The sequence below is a fragment of the Mastigoproctus giganteus genome, chromosome 6 (assembly GCF_048544385.1).
Source record: "Mastigoproctus giganteus isolate SK-2022 chromosome 6, ASM4854438v1, whole genome shotgun sequence".
In the NCBI taxonomy this organism is placed as follows: Eukaryota; Metazoa; Arthropoda; class Arachnida; order Uropygi; family Thelyphonidae; genus Mastigoproctus; species Mastigoproctus giganteus.
Window position 1 is genome coordinate 235,963,885 of NC_143580.1, and position 16,715 is coordinate 235,980,599.

The following is a 16,715-nucleotide window of genomic DNA, read 5'->3' on the forward strand; positions in this document are numbered from 1 at the left end:
ATGGCTAAGGGTTTGCTTAGTTGCTTTGCCGCCTCCTTTAATATAACAGGATAGATCCCATCCACCCCAGGTGCTTTTCTTATGTTTCAACAATTTCAACTTCAACAATTTCTCCTCCACTTTGCTTTCAGTTATTACAAAATCATTAAGTATCCTGCTACAATTTGATAACCTTCTGCCATTTTCAAACGTTAATAATTCCTCATGTGTGAATGTAGATGCAAAATACTCATTTAGTTTGTTTGCTGTCTGAACAGGATCATCAACAATCGAACCATCGATGTCAAGTGGACCAATCAGATTCATCCCCTTCCTTTTAGAGTTTATATAAGTAAAGAAATCCTTGCTGTTTTTCTTAGCATCTTTTGCCAAAGATTTCTTGTAATCTGCCTTCGCCTGCCTAACCTCCTTTGTCACCTGATTACAGACTAGCTTATATCTGCCATAGGCTTCTGAGTCGCTTGATAATTTATATGCATCCCATGCATTTTTCTTCTCTATTACGAGTCTCATTAGTTCATTAGATAACCATTTAGGCCTAAACTTTGAACAATATTTCTTAATAGGTATGAAATTTTTAGTAACTTCCACGATTAATTCCTTTACTGCTTCCCACTTAGAATTGTTGGAATATTGAAAGCTGTTCTAATGATCGGCAAACCTGGTTGTTCTCCAGTCAACCACAACACCTCATTACACGATTCAACAATTAATTAACTTGCCCTTCTATTTGTAACACGGTTAACTATCTTAAATACCCGAGCTGCAAACCATTGGAAGAATTTGAAATCTGCCTCTGTTTCTACCAGAAGTTTAATACATGTAAATTTGATGACCCTGCTATTAATTCCTCTCTAAGATTTGGGGTACTCATAACAGTCATATAATATATATATGTTCCTAAATTTCATGTAACTTTGCAAAAAAGTTATCCATATCGTGTCAAGAAGAAGAAGGTGGTGTGTAAATTTGGACCAAATTTAATATTAATATTTACATGTGAAAGGAATTTATTTGTAATTCAACCCTTAGCACTATCATTCCATATCTCCTGCCATTGACCAACTGAGAGAGCCCAGATACTGTTCTTCTCTAGTTGATATGTGACAGCTTTGGCCCTATATGATGATATAGCATTTTTAGTATTTTATGCAGTTTGCCTTTGCATTTTTATTAGTTTAAAATTGGAATGGTAAGAAACTATGGTAGACTATGGTTTATTGTAGTAAGAAGTTCATTTTATTTTAGAACTGTTACTGATTGAAATTAAACTTTGTCTAGGAATTTTATAATGGATGAGTTTAAAAGGGTATATTCTAATGAACCAGAAGATGTATCTGTGGAATATTTTTGGAATAAATTTGACAAAGAAAATTATTCTATCTGGTTTTGTGAATACAAATATCCTGAAGAGCTGACACTAGTTTTTATGAGCTGCAATCTTATTTCAGGTAAAGTTATTAACTGTAAAATTAATTATTGTTTGCAATTTTGTTTAAAAAAAAAAATATATATATATATATGCAGTGAAAGTATAAGCATTTCAGGCAACCAAAATATGTTCATTATACTGAAATTTCATTATAGTGAAACAAAAAAATTGTCAGTTGCATATTAAAAAATAATCAACTAAAGAAATTTACCATGAATTACTCCCCTTCATAAACACTTCAAAAAATCCTTAAACTCACTTCTCAAAAAAGTTCTATATTTTTTTTATGCACTGTCTGTTTCAACAAGAAATTTTCCATGTTATTAAGAAATAGTGAAGACTTTGCACCGCATTTGCTGCTCCCAGGGGGGGGGGAGATATTACAAGAGAGCAATTAGTAACATCATCGGCTGCAATCTTTGTCCTCTTCCTCATCATCCTCTACAATGTTGGCAACCAGTCCACCCCCTTTCATCAGTAATTTGGACACAATGTTGTACTCAGTCACTTTGTGAGCAGCAATGGAATCATTGTTCGTGGCCGTATAATTGTTCAGTGATACTTCTGAAAGAATATTTAATGTTTGGCATAAATTTTGCCAGTTGTTCTTACCTGAATCAAAGTCATTTCCACTTTCACATTCTGCAGCATCTTGTAGCTCAATACTGGCTTTGTGAAAAGAGTTTGCAGTTGTGGCCACATTTAGTGTCTTCTGTGCTGCACCTAACATTTCATAGCTTCCAAAATATTTATATTAAGCCACAGCCTATTGTGCTGAACAATTGGTCATTAAAGGCAGAAATTTTTGCTTTCATTCACTGTTCTATTGCCAGGATCTAACCTTGGAATATATCACCAAGCTTTTGAATTATGGAAGTATTCATAAGGCAGATGATGCACATTTTTGAAACACCACTGTAGGCCTTCATACTTTCCAGTAACTAATGGTTTTAGTTTGTCTGTGCCAGTAAAATTTATGCAAAATAGTGCAGTAATCCTTTCTTTGGAATTTTTGCCACCTGTTCACCGCCCACCCTTGAATGCAAGTGCATTCTTATTAGATGTTAACTTGTAAAACAATGCCGTTTCATCGGCATTGTATATACCTTCTGGGAGTGCTGCTGAATGACGTTCTTCAATTTCTTTTCTCTCCATGGCAATTCAGCATCCTTTGGAGCATTGCTTTATAGCAGATTCAGCATCCTTTGGAGCATTGCTTTATATAACAATGCCACTACTTTGGAATTGATGTTTTCCTCACTGTCTTTGAGAAACATAGTGTGTAACTGCAGTTGACCAATAACAAATATGTATTATAATGTATAAATTGGAACTGCTCCAAAAGACATTTGTTTCCCCAACTTCTGTGAATGGTAGACCTCCCTTACAACTTTGCTTGCCAATCAGACCACTTTCTTAAGAGATATAGCACATAACCAAAAGTAGAGCAATCATCAAATGATATAATGAAAATAACTATAAACAAACATAATCTCAATAGTTCTGGCACTCATCTGTCAGTTTTGTAAAATATTGCTTGCTAATTATTTTCTTTTTACAAATTTCTTTATAATGATATTCATTAAAACAAAGATACATAGAGATATTTTGAAAATTGTCAATGTAACCTCACTTTTCCATCCCTTGCAAGGGATGAAAAGTGATTTCATTATTATGACATTCATTATACCAACAGAACAGAAATTTTCACTGTAATTCCCTCTGTAGAAATTAGATTAAAGTAAAATCATCAGTGTTTTGGAATAAAACATACGATATGGTTGAAAATGGTGAATTGTGTAATTCTATTCTGACACTATACTATATAATAATATCTAATAGACACAGTCCTGTTATTCAAAAAACTGTTTTGAATAAAGTTTGTCTACCTTACAGTGAAATATTGGGTTCAAGAAACAGGTGAAATCGGATGCATGTGACAAAAAACCATAAAGAATTTTTTATGGCTATACTTTTTCAATTTAAAAATAATGATGCAGTTTGAAAGTGAATATAATACTGGTGGAGTACTAAAACTCATGCATGCAATTCTAAATTTAAGTTTTTTTTTTGTTTTTTTTTGTTGTTGTTTTTCAAGTGATAGCATTCTTAATTAAAAACTTCATTATAATGTTTAGTAAAGTTCTGAAATCTCAGCTTACAGTTCCAGTGATGGTTTTTATTATTATTATTATTCTAACCTTTTGAACCTAAACCTTTAGAGATTTACAATTTAGCTGCTGAATATTTATTAGGAATTTTTTTATATATATATTATTAGTTCACTACATAATGTAAACATAAATTATAACCAAATGTGGTCATTTTCCAATTCTATATGTTCCTATTTTTAAATATTTAATAACACTATATATACCACTATAAAAATAAATATAAATTTTGTAGTAACAACATCTATTTTTCAGTTACAGAACTCTTAAAAAATGATATTGCAACAGCAGTAGCTTTTAATTTTATTTTTTTTCCAGTGAAGCCCTTATATACTGTCTTGAATTAAAATATCTGCTTTTTTTACTTTTTTTTTTTAACTGTTTCAGTAATTGCTGCCCTCCATTTTTTAATTATAATATGAATTATTTCTTACCTACCATTACTGTATTTATAAAAATTATTGACCATAATTGAGCATAAAAAAAACATGGTTGTTAAGAGTGTTTGAAAGACCTAAAGTGCTGTTTAACCCTTGAAGGGTGTGCTCCCAAAATTATTTTTCTCCCTTTCATACGACTGCCAAAAGATACTGAGTCATTGCTTCATTGGATCTGCATATTTTGACAGGAAAATGTCCAAAATCACTGGGATGTTTTAGGCATCCCAACCACTTGGAAGTTAAAATTGCAGGAATCACCTGTGTACTTCAGATTTTTCAGTTCAAGCTAAGCTAAATAATAGCAAAATTAAATACATATGTCATAATTGCTTTTTATAATTCTTAAAAGAGACATACTCTAAAATTAATTTATTTTATATACAATTTTAATTTGCATTTTCTGAAATCTCTTTTCATAAAATGAAAGTATCCAATATTAATTTTAATATTGTTAGTTACTTTATATCCCTTTATAATTCATATGAATCAAATTTTAGACCAGTTATTTTCTTTTATAATTACCATATGGAGCTTAAGTGGTTTTGGGGGGGGGATGCCTCTACTATATCAAATTCTTCTGAATTATGAATTAAAGTATATCTGTGTTATACATGGTATTTGCATTTGGAATTGATAAGTCTTTCCCTTTTTACAGATTATGATTGATTTGTGCAGAATGGTTGGTTTCATTAAATGAAGCAGAATATTTTAATATGCTTATACAATCAGTCCTCATATAGCACAATAGTTGTGTTCCTAGAAACCCGCATGCAAAAAAATAACAGGCCCTATGGGCAAAATAGGGTTAGGTGCTGACCACCCAAGATTGAACACACATTGATAACCAAAGAATTACCAAACATAATAAATAATTGTAATAAAATACTTACGTATTTTTTTACGACTATTACATAATAAAATATTGCTGATGCTTTTGCCTCTATCGTAAGCAAACTTGTTCTTTGTTTGATTTTCTGTCCAAACAGATGACAGCCGTTCCTGCTATGGAAGTTGTTTTTATTTTCTCTGCATTCTTTCTAATTCTCGGCGTTGCCTCATTTAGGCCTGTAGAACATGCAATATCACATATTCTTTCATTTTGCTCAAAGCGTTTCAGAATTTCATATTTTTTCTCTATGGACAGAGGTGGACTGGCCAGAGGCCAGTGTGATTTTGGCCATAAACGCTAGTATGAGGCTGCTACAAATTTTCCCCAGTAAGAATTTTTGACTCATTCCACCTTTGTCTATTGATATTGCTTTTCTTTTTCTCTCTGAATATGTAGTGTCTTCGCCAGGATGCTTCCTTTTCACACCTTTTAAGTATTTTACTCATTTTTAGGGAATAAAGCACAATTACAAAATGAGGAGGCACGCTTGATACACATAAACAAAGCCGCCACATGTAGCAACTGAATAAACAACACTGTAAAGGCAGAGACACTATTAACACCTCACTAGCTCACATTTTACTAAAGCACATTTCTGGAAGTCACTATCATAAACCAATAAAAACAATTTACAGTTGCGTTTCTGCTGGTGGAATCTGTTATATACAGTTGCGAATCTGCTGGTGGAATCTGTTATCAATCTAATTGCATTTGTGATAATACCGATAGCTGGAATTGTGCTGGTTTTTACATTATTATGGTGAAATGTGTTTCCCCTTCACTGATAAAAAACACAAAAATAGATTTTCAGAATCTTCTCTTCATGCCTATCGTGTTGCATTCAGTTGGGGTGTTCCACATTGAACTTCCATTTATTGTAAACACAAAGGCGAATCGTGCACAAGCGAATTCGTTTCGTGTTATATACAGTATCGTTCCCCTGTTTATAAATCGTGTATGATCGAATTTGTGTAGTGTAAACACGTGTTATACAAGGACTGACTGTATATGTTGTTACTAAATAATTTCAATGTTGTTTGTTAAATTTGAATAAATATCAGTATCTTTCCTCAAAATATAACCAGGAATGTTCCAGAGGTTGGATAAGATGAGGAAGAATGCTTTCGGTAGCATGATTCTTTTTGGGGAAGACAATAACAGTACCATTTCTGGAATTTGGATTTGGAGGGGACACGAACTTGCCTTTACAGTATGTATTTATTTTTTTATAAAGTTTAAATTTTTTGATAAAGCTCTTTATAAACATGTTATCACCCCCCTCCTCCAGGTAATAAAGTTACCTACAGCATTGTCACAAAAATTAGCACTTTGATTATAACTCACTTAACCATGAAATAAATGTAAATTTCCAAAGTCTATTATATCAAATTTTGAGCCAATTTGCTGGCTCAGGATATTTCCCAGCTGAACTCTTTATCTGCCCACAATGGGAGCGGAAAAGGTTTGTATGCAGTACAACCCATGATTTTCCTCCCTCTCGCTTCATAGAGAATAGCTCATTTCAACTGGTGTTGTAAACATGACAATTGGGACCTAAGACCACTGATCCACTGGTAATATGAGATGTAAAGAAGAAAACACATGATTTGTTAGTCATGCGATAACCGTGGAAAAACCTTTGTATAGGTGCTCACTTCCCATTGCTAACAAATTGTCCTTGTCCATTATTTATAAAAATGTAATTATTTTTATAGTGCAAAAGTTTATATTTAAAACTGGATTTAGCTGTCCAAGTTGTGTAGCATTGCAAATTGCACAATTTTCTATTACAATCAATTCAGTACACTACTGCCAGGATTTGTCCCAGAAAATGTTAATGTTTATGGAAATAAAATACAGAGAATTGATTACTCCACTTTCCATACCTGCCTCATAAGGTGATGCTGTTGAACGATAGGTGATTTGAACTTTTAAGAATTTAAACACTAATAAGATATTAGTTGAACACTGCATGGCATTCTGTGCTGAAAATGCTATTATGTTAAATCACAAGATTCTCATTGCAGAGTATTAAAAGAACAGCTAGGTTGTTGTTATAGGCTGTCTTGCTGTTTAATCCATTTGAAGTCGATGATGCTCTTATCAGTATATTTTATTTCCGTGAGAAAAGTTCAAAAATAAAAGACAGAAAAAGAATTGCCGTTACCTAAAAAATCAAAATCCTCTTTCGAAATTCCTTATAATTCTTGAACAGCAGGTTGCAAAGGTTATCTTGATCAAAATACTTGAAATTAAAGCACACTTCATCTTTATAAAGTTTACAGTATTAGTAATACCTAGCTGCCAACTCTAGATTTATGATGGAGAATTCATCTATCTTTTTGAAAAGAAAACAAGTCTCCGTCTTTTTCTTTGTGCAAAAAATTAAGAAAACCAAAAAAATTAAATTTTTTTTTTTTAATTTTACAAATTTATGTTTATTTTCGTTAACTAATTGGCCATCTGATGTACTAGTCTACATTGTGAAAGCGTTGTCTATAAATGTATGACTGATCGTCTGGTGTGAAGTTGGTAATGTCTTTCTGTGAAATCTGAAAAAGGTAATGTTTGCTTTGTGTACTGTATGTAGACGTGATTTTTCAATATCAAGTGGTGGGAAATGTGATGTAATCAGATATTTGTGAAAAAAAAATAAATAAATAAGCATGAGGGTGGCATGCATTACATAGAAAGAAATGGAAAAAACGTAGCATATTCGTAATATTGATGATATTGTGTCGTGTTTATTTGCATTGAAGAGTGGTACGAAAATAATGCCTCTTTTTTTTTTTTACTCAGAAAATTTAATTCCTACAACTCTTTTACATCGATTAATCCTCAATCATTAATATAAACACACATTTTTCCACAAAATCACCATTATTTTCTATGCATTCTTGTCATCTTTGGATCAGACGTATTCCAATCCTGTAAAAGACCTTGCTCTTGCTCTGGAGGGCTTCGCAAACACTGCTTGAGCTGGTCATCGTCGTCCACAAAATGGGTTACACAGAATGCATCCTTCAGCGGCCTGGAGAGGTGATAGTCAGAAGTTGGAAGATCCAGGCTATGAGAAGGCTGAGGAAGAACAGTGCACCCAGTTTGCAGTGGCCTCCATCGTGCACAGATTATTATTAGTAATGGCCACATGGTGCAAGAAAGCCTATGGCTTATGCTGCACCAGCCAAAAAAAAAAAAACCCAAATAAAACAATGATAAAAAAAAACTAATAATTAATAAAAGAAAAGGAAATTAAACCTATCATCCTATACCTCATCCTATCATCCTGTTTCCCTCTACCACCCACGTAGGCAACTTATTCCAGTAATTTATAACTCGCTGGCTAAAATAAAACTTCCTGCAGTCCAATCTAAACATTTTTCCCCGTAACTTGAATTTATGTCCCCTAGTTCTAGCATCATTTATAATCTTAAAAATTTCGTCCTCATGCATTTTACTGTTGTTTCTCAGAGCCTTAAACACCTCAATCAAATCTACTCTAAGGTGTCTAGTTTCCGAACTCTGCAACCCACATATTCGAAGTCTTTCTTCATAAGGACGCCCTTTTGCCAATCTCACCAGGCAAGTTACCCATCTTTACACCCTTTCAAGAAGCTCGATGTCTTTTTTTAGTTTAGGTGCAAGTCTCCATACTTAAACACAGTATTCCAAGTGTGGTCTAACAAAAGCCTTATATAATGGGATTATCACGTCCCTATCTCTACTTGCAAAAGTTCGATAGATCATCGATAGGACACCACGGGCCTTCCTTGCAACCTGTTTACAATGCTCAGAGAATTTCATGTCTGACCGTATCGTAACAACCAAGTCCCTTTCCTCCAGTACTGGGTTTAGTTGAACTCCAAAGTGAATAAGTTATTTTGGGATTATGTTTTCCAGGTGTAATACATTACACTTTGTTGGATTAAAGCAAAGCTGGCATTTTTCTGACCATTCCTGAAGTCTATCTAGGTCTCTCTGAAGAAGCTCAGCTTGACAGTGATCATTAACTACTCTACCAATTTTAACTTCATCTGCAAATTTAGACATCACACCATCTATCTCTTCATCAATGTCGTTTATGAAAATTAAAAACAACAGTGGTCCTAATACTGATCCTTGGGGAATCCACTTCGTACATCAACCCAATCTGAGGAATAGCCATTTATCACAATCCTCTGCCTCCTGCCCTGAAGCCATCCTGATAATTATCTAAGGATTTTCCCAGTGATTCCAACCTGTTCCAGCTTATAAAGCAACCGCTCATGTGGGACTGAGTCAAAATACTGAAATCTAAATAAACAATGTTGAAATTATTCCCTAAATCCAGCTCATGAGGGACCCTTTTAAAATAGTGAACCAGATTTGTTAAACACGATTTTCCCTTTACAAAACCATGCTGAGTATCCTTCAGAATTTCAATTCTATCCAAATGATCCTGAATTCCACCCTTGATCATTGCCTCCATGATTTTCCCTACCACTGAAGTCAGACTGACAGGTCAATAATTTCCCACTTCACTTTTAGAACCACCCTTATGTATGGGAGATACATTGGCACTTTTCCAATCCAACAGAATCTCCTCAGAGTCTAGTGATGCTCGCATAATTAGCCTCAATGGTTCAATGCACTCACGTGCCGCTCCCTTAAGATTATAGGGTATATATTCCGTCAACTTCAGCAGGTTTACTGGTCTGTAGGCTTGAAAGTTTTTTCATTAAATAATCTTGTGAAATTTCAATATCATTAATTACATATTTTTCAACTTTGCTCCCACAATTTCCCATTGTGACAAAAGGTTTTTCTTCTGTAAATATCGATGCAAAATAACTGAGTTCATCTGCAACGACCACTTTGCTTATTGGAAGCTTGAAGTGGTGAAACCCAGTCTCTAGAGCAAAGTTTCTGGCTCCCCCCCCCCCCCCATAGTTCTCCTTCAACCCATGCACGGTACTGAGTACTATAGGTTTTGATACCTTTCGTGTTTGGGATTTCATAAAAAAAAAAAAAAAAAAAAAAAAAGGCAGCTGGTGTATTTATTACTGTCCCCTTTCCCTTACTTAAAGGTCCGATCTGGTTTCTCCTCTCCTCTTCTTAGCATTTATATATCTGAAGAATTCCTTATCCCCCCCTCTTTGCTCTGTTTGCTAGTGATTTCTCATAAACTGCCTTTGCCTGTCGAACCTTTTCTGTGACTATTACAGATGTGTGTGTGTGGGGGTCATGCATTGTCATGGAGAAGAATAGCCTCATTATGGTCAAACTCTACAGATGCGGACTTTCTATTTTATCGATGGTTCTACATATTTATATGAGTTGATTGTGGTGCCACGCTTCAAGAAGTCCACAGGACCCCAACTTTGTCCCAAAACACTCTCACCATGACTTTACCGACAGAGGGCTGTCTTTTGAACTTCTTGCCCGGTGAATTTTGATGGTGCCACTCCATTGACTGTCTCTTCATTTCAGGGTCATAATGTTGCACCTGGGTTTTGTCACCTGTCACTATGCATGAAAGAAAAACCTCTCCTTCACTCTCGTAGCATTGGAGGAGTTATATACAAATGACTTTCTGGGCTTCTTTCTTCTCGTGTGTCAGCATTTTTGGGATGCACCAGGCATTTGTAGCTTAGTTCCTTTATGAGGTTATCACAGATTTCCCTATACCTACTGCATTGCACAATTCGCATGTTGTAATGCGGTTTCCTCTTTGATCAGCACGTCGATCTGACTCTTATCTGTTGTCAGTGACATTACTGGCTGGCTGCTTTAGGGCTTGTCAACAATGTCACTTTCCACCCTGTTAAAGTGTCCAACGTCTAACTGTACTCACATCTACAGTATAATCACTGTAAACATTTTTGAGACTTATGGATTTCAATAGGTGTCACTTCTTCCTTGGTAAGAAATCCAGTCACCACTCTTTCTTGTTATGTATATCTGTAACATCCACCATTTTGAACTATTTGTGTGCTGCATTCACGAGACCAATTACAGTGCCACTCAGTGATATGCAAAATGATTCATGCTGGCACAATTGAAAGAAAAAAATTAGGAGCCATTAGTTTCTCACTGGTCCTTGTAATGGAACTTATGGTTGTGAAAGAACAAAAACAACAGGCATTGTTAGTGAAATTTCATGGATGGCAGTAATCAAAGTGATTCCAAACTATATTCGATTGTGACTTTTCATAATAAAAACAATTTTCATATTGAAAGCAACTTGCTCTCAGTACTTGCATTGGAAGGCGACTCTACAGGGTACAACGTTGAGCATCTGAGCAACCCAAAAGCCTGTGGGATTCTTTTAAAAAAATATCTTGCAGTTAGTGTTGATAGTGCACCTATTATGGTAGGTCGGAAAACTGTAATAGCAGTGGTATTTAAAAGAGGAGATTAAGCACTTGATAATAAGCTGTACTTGTCATCTTATTAATTTGTGTGCTGAAAAGGGAGCTGTATGCCTTTATGTGAAAGTGGATGAGTACCTGGTGGAAATTTACTACTGTCTGGAAAGAAGTGCTAAAAGAAAAGATAGACTTAGACTTAAACAATTTCAACTGCATGCCACTAAAATGTGATTTTTAGATTTTAATGAATCTAACAATCATACATTTTCCAGATGCTTTCTCTTCTTCAGTGACTGCAAAATTAAAAATATGATGGATTACCTATTAATTATCTTTATTATATTTTTACTTAATAAAAAAACTTGTTAACTGCCCTTCCTACTTTTCTGAAATCAGTGTGGATCATTGACCCTAGAGTCAACAATGAACAACGTGCATTATTCGGTATTTTAAAAATCTTTCTTACTGTATTATGGTTTAGGTAATTCAAATTATTTAACCTCTAAATTCTATTTTTTTTTTTTTTTTTTTATGAGAACCCCAAACACGAGAGGTATTATAACCTATAGTACTTAGTACCGTGCTTGGGTTGGAGGTTGAGAAGACGAAAGAAGATATTTGTTGATATTGGACTTGAACTTCTGTAGATTGTAATTTTCAGGAAATACATATGAAGGAAGGTTGTTCCAGAAAACGGCAGTTGAATGAATAAATGAGGAAGATGAAAAGTTGGTTCTGTGGGTTTGAAGTTGGACAGTAAATGGATGTTGGCTGGTGGCGGCACGTGTTCGGACTGTTTTGAAAGAGAGAGCGGGAATTATAGAAGCCAATTCAGAAGAACAGTGCCCATGGAAGTATCTGTAGAAGAGGCATGCAGCAGAAACAGTGCGTCTATGAGAAAGCGAGTGGAGAGACTCTGTTAGAGATGAATCATTAATTAACCTAACTGCCCTCTTCTGAATGGAATCAAGAAGCCTGAGAGAGGTTTTGGGGGCACCACCCCTATTATATGTTATATTACTCCAAATTAAGTTATTCAACCTCAATTTTGCCTTGGTGCATATTGATCATCACAGAAACAGAGAACCCTGTTATCACCTGTTTTACTTTCAATTTGGCTGGTTGACCCCGAAGTCACCTAGGTTGTGAGTATGCAACGATAAGTCTGTATATTATCCTTTTGTATTACTAACTTTTGTGCAGTATAGTATCCTATGCATTTTCTATAGATCTATCTAGGTATATATTTTAATATGATTATCTTACTATAACTTTCCCTGTAATATTATAAAAATACGATATGTGTGTGTGTGTGTGTGTGTGTGTGTGTGTGTGTGTGTGTGTGTGTGTGTTGAATGAAATAAAAAAGAAAGTGGAAACAAAAAGGCACTAAAATGGAGAAGTAGTCTAGTGCAGTCAAAGCAGTGGAAGCAGAATAAAGTTGAAGGGAGATAGGGTGATAGAAGGTAACAAATAAGGTAACACAACTTACAAAACCAGCCTCTTTTCAGGTGTCAACAGCCAGGATCGTAAGCAAAATAGCAATGTGTCTTTATATCTGATGTAAATCACAAGCCAAAGTAAAAAGCATAAATAAAAATGAGAAATTTTTTTGTAAACAAAATAAAAAATATTTTACAAGGATTAAAAGGGGGTTTTCTTAGAAAATGGCTTGTGAACAACAGACATGTCTAGATACAAAGGGTACTAGGAAAGTTTTGCAATACAGCTTTGTTTATTTAATTTTTTCAAAGTAATTTCCTCTACATTCAATACACATCTCCATCCTCCAAAACCAATCTTTAAACCAGTTCTGCCAAGTTTCACTAGGGAGTAAAGCACACTCGTTGTCCCAATCCCGTAGAAGGTCCTCATCACTGGAAAACCGCCTCCCTTTTAGCTTCATTTTCACATGCGGAAACAGTGCAAAGTCGCAGGGAGCAAGGTCTGGACTGTAGGGAGGGTGCTCGAGAAGTTTCAGTCCTGTCGTGGTCAAATATTCGGTGCAGGCTTTGGCGCGGTGAGCTGGAGCATTATCGTGATGGTGGTACCAGGTGTCCATTCTTGACTTTGGCCGCAGGTTCTTCATAGATCCAATGACTTTAGGCAGGCATTGTTCAGTATACCACTTAGCTGTGACTATCTTCTGCGTGTCCAAAACGACACGTTCCACAATTCCACTCGATTTGAAAAATACAGCTATCATTTTCTTCTTTACAGATCGGGATTTTCTGACAATTACGGGTGTGTCATCATCATCAAGACCCAAACTTTGTTTTGAGCCTTGGTCGGCAGATCGTAATAGTACAGCCAAGTCTCGTCACCTGTCACGATGTTGTTCACATACCGAGATTGTCCCTTATCAAACTTTTTTAACATCTCCCGGCACCAAGTCACACGTCGTGTCATCTGCTCTTAAGTCAGTTGATGCGGCACCTAGAGAGAACAAAGTTTCTTCATGTGCAAATGATCTTGCAGAATCGAACGAATTGCTGGTGCATTTAGGCCCAAAGTATCCTCTATCTGTTGGTAGGTCACTCGCCTGTTTTCGTCAAGCATTTTCCTCACAGCAGTAACGTTTTCCTCTGCAACTGACGTTCGTGGCCTTCCCAGCCTCTCAGAATCCTCCAGAGTGAAATTTCCCCTTTGGAATTCTCTATACCACCTGAATATCGTTGTACGATGTGGACAATCATCATCTAGTGCAAGAGTCATTTCTTCTAAGCACTGGTCTATGGTTAAACCACGCACAAAATTATACCGCAAAACTGTCCTTATCTCATTTCGTGACCACGATGTAATCGCAAGCACTTTACACTCTCACTACTAATGAATAACTGAGCCCATCGACTTGGCGCGGCGGCTACTATGCACGTATGAACATGTCTCAACATGCAGCAACAAGCAGCTTCCTGTGATACATTGTTGCGTCATATTGCAAAACTTTCCTAGGACCCTTTGTATAACTAATTAGTCTAATCTAAGTAAAGGTAAAGAGATTTGAGAGCATAGTAAATAGCAAGTAGCTTTAAAAGAGAGTAGTAGTAGTAGTAGTAGTACGTGATGCAAGAAAGCAAGTGTAGGAGCTTATGCAGCATCAGCCAAAAAAAAAAAAAAAAAAAAATAACACCATTCCCTCCAAATGCCTATCCAGTTCCTCCTTAAATTTATTCAATCTATCAACTTCCACAACGACAGATGGAAGTTTGTTCCAGCAATTAACCACCCGCTGGCTAAAGACAAATTTCCGCACATCTATTCTACATCTGTCCTTTCTTAATTTGAACTTATGTCCCCTTAGGTTCGTAATCTAAACAAGTGGAAGGATCCCATCAGAATTCAGCGTGCTCAACCCATTCAAGGCCTTATAGACCTCATCAGATCACCGCGCAGGTGCCTAGTCTCCAGCCACTGCAGTTTGCAGAACTTAAGCCTCTCTTGGTAAGAGGATCCCTTCATTCCCCTCACCAATCGTGTTGCTCTTCTCTGTACACGCTCAAGCAAATCTACATCCTTCCAAAAATGAGGCCTCCAGACCTGTACGCAGTACTCAAGGCGTGGCCTGACCATTGCCTTATACAGAGGGACAATCCTTTTCCCTGCTAGCAAAATTCTTATATATCATTGACAAAACTCCATGACCTGCCCTAGCAGCCTGTCTGCATTGCTCAGAAAACTTCATATCTGACTGCACAATTACTCACAGGTCTTTTTCATTTTCTACCACCTTAAGTGTAGTACCACACAGTTGGTACGTTTCTCTGGGGTTACTTCTACCCATATGCAGTACTTTGCATTTGTCAAGGTTAAACTTCAGTTGCCACTTCTTAGCCCATCTGCCCAAATTATCTAGATCCTGTTGCAGTAGCACAATGCCATGACTGTCATTATCAACCCTGCCAACCTTTGTGTCATCTGCAAACTTCGACATTAAGCCTGATATACCTTCATCAATATCATTGATAAATACACAAAACAACAGTGGACCCAACACCTAACCCTGTGGGATTCCACTAATAACATTAGTCCACGAAGAGCAGCACCCATTGATTACCACCCTCTGTCTTCTCCCACTTAACCATCCTTTTATCCATTGTAGCAACTTACCCTTAATACCATTGTGCTCCAATTTGTACAGTAGTCTTCCATGCGCAACAGTGTCAAGAGCAAGAGACTTGAGATAGGCAAAGTTACAAGCTTGCAGGAAAAGTGAAATATCGATATAAAAATAAACAATAGTGGCCCCTTGAAATAAATTTTAAATCTATTTCATAGAATCTAGAAATTTCTAAAAATAAATGTAAAAGAATAAAAAAAAATGACTTCATTGCAGAAACATGAAAAAGGTGACAACCCAACTGTATCCAGTTTGTAGTGATCTGTGCTTGGCAGTAGGACATGGTCTTTGATATTTCTGCTTTTAAATATTTTTCTCAGTATTTATGTATAAAAATTATTTTTTTGCAAAATATAAAAAAGTGTCCTCCACCAATATATATTTTTCTATTATTATTTGTAAAAAAAATCTGACGTGATAGAGCAAATTTCAAGTAACTTTCAAAATTGCCATTAAAAATGTAGATCTGCATTCTTATCAGAAAACTTTTCTTAAAATGCAGACCATTGGTTTTTGCTTTAATGTATTGCATTTTTGTAGTGAGTAGACAAAACTTGCTAAAAGGTATGTCTACTCAGAACAAAAAACTGGGAAATTGAAACACTTTTTTTTTTTTTTTTTAATTTTCAGCTTTCTGAAGACTGGCAAATTGATTATGAATCCTATGATTGGAAAAAGCTAGATTCAAACTCAGAAGACACCAAGAAGGTAGTTACAGAGTACTTAAAATGGTCTGGAGATTTTGGTGGCAAAGTTTTCAATCAAGGAAAAATTTTCAAATAATTATAATAATAAACTGTGACTGTGGAGGGAAAAGTTGGACTGCCATCTTTGAAGTGATTTAGGGTTATCTATTTCTGCATGCATTGAACTTGACAACAAAAATAAAACTTCTTTAAAATGTCTTCTCTGTTTTCTGTTTTTCTTTTCCCACCACAATTTCTATAAACTGAATATTTATGAAATTTATGTCATGCATATAAATTCTGGACCTGGATAAAAAAAAATAAGTTAAATATATATTTTAATACAATACAACCATAGGGATTTTATTATGGTTTTTAATATACAAACAATGAACTCACTTTATCGTGACAAAAAAAAAAGAATTTTATGTTGTTTTTTGTTTAGTGAAAGGATCTGTGTTGAAATGACTACAGTTAACAAAATGAGAAATTTAAAATTTTAGGATATAGCTGTGTTGCTCAAAATTAAACTGAATACCACATATGGCTTTCTGGCATATGTTTGTCCCAATCAAAGAATAGAATAGCACTATTATTTTTCTCCAAAATAAATGTAGAATTTTGCAAATT

General features: G+C 35.3%; 1 protein-coding gene across 1 annotated transcript in view; it reads left to right on the forward strand.

The window, feature by feature from the left end:
- eEF1gamma (elongation factor 1-gamma) overlaps positions 1-16,304 on the forward strand; it is a 77,871-nt gene extending 61,567 nt beyond the window's left edge. The window contains exons 8-10 of the mRNA XM_090376787.1: positions 1,282-1,451; positions 6,018-6,142; positions 16,030-16,304. Of these exons, the coding sequence (XP_090232913.1) occupies positions 1,282-1,451; positions 6,018-6,142; positions 16,030-16,182 (448 nt within the window). The 3' untranslated portion in view covers positions 16,183-16,304. The remainder of the gene's footprint in view (positions 1-1,281; positions 1,452-6,017; positions 6,143-16,029) is intronic.
- Positions 16,305-16,715: the final 411 nt, after the last annotated feature.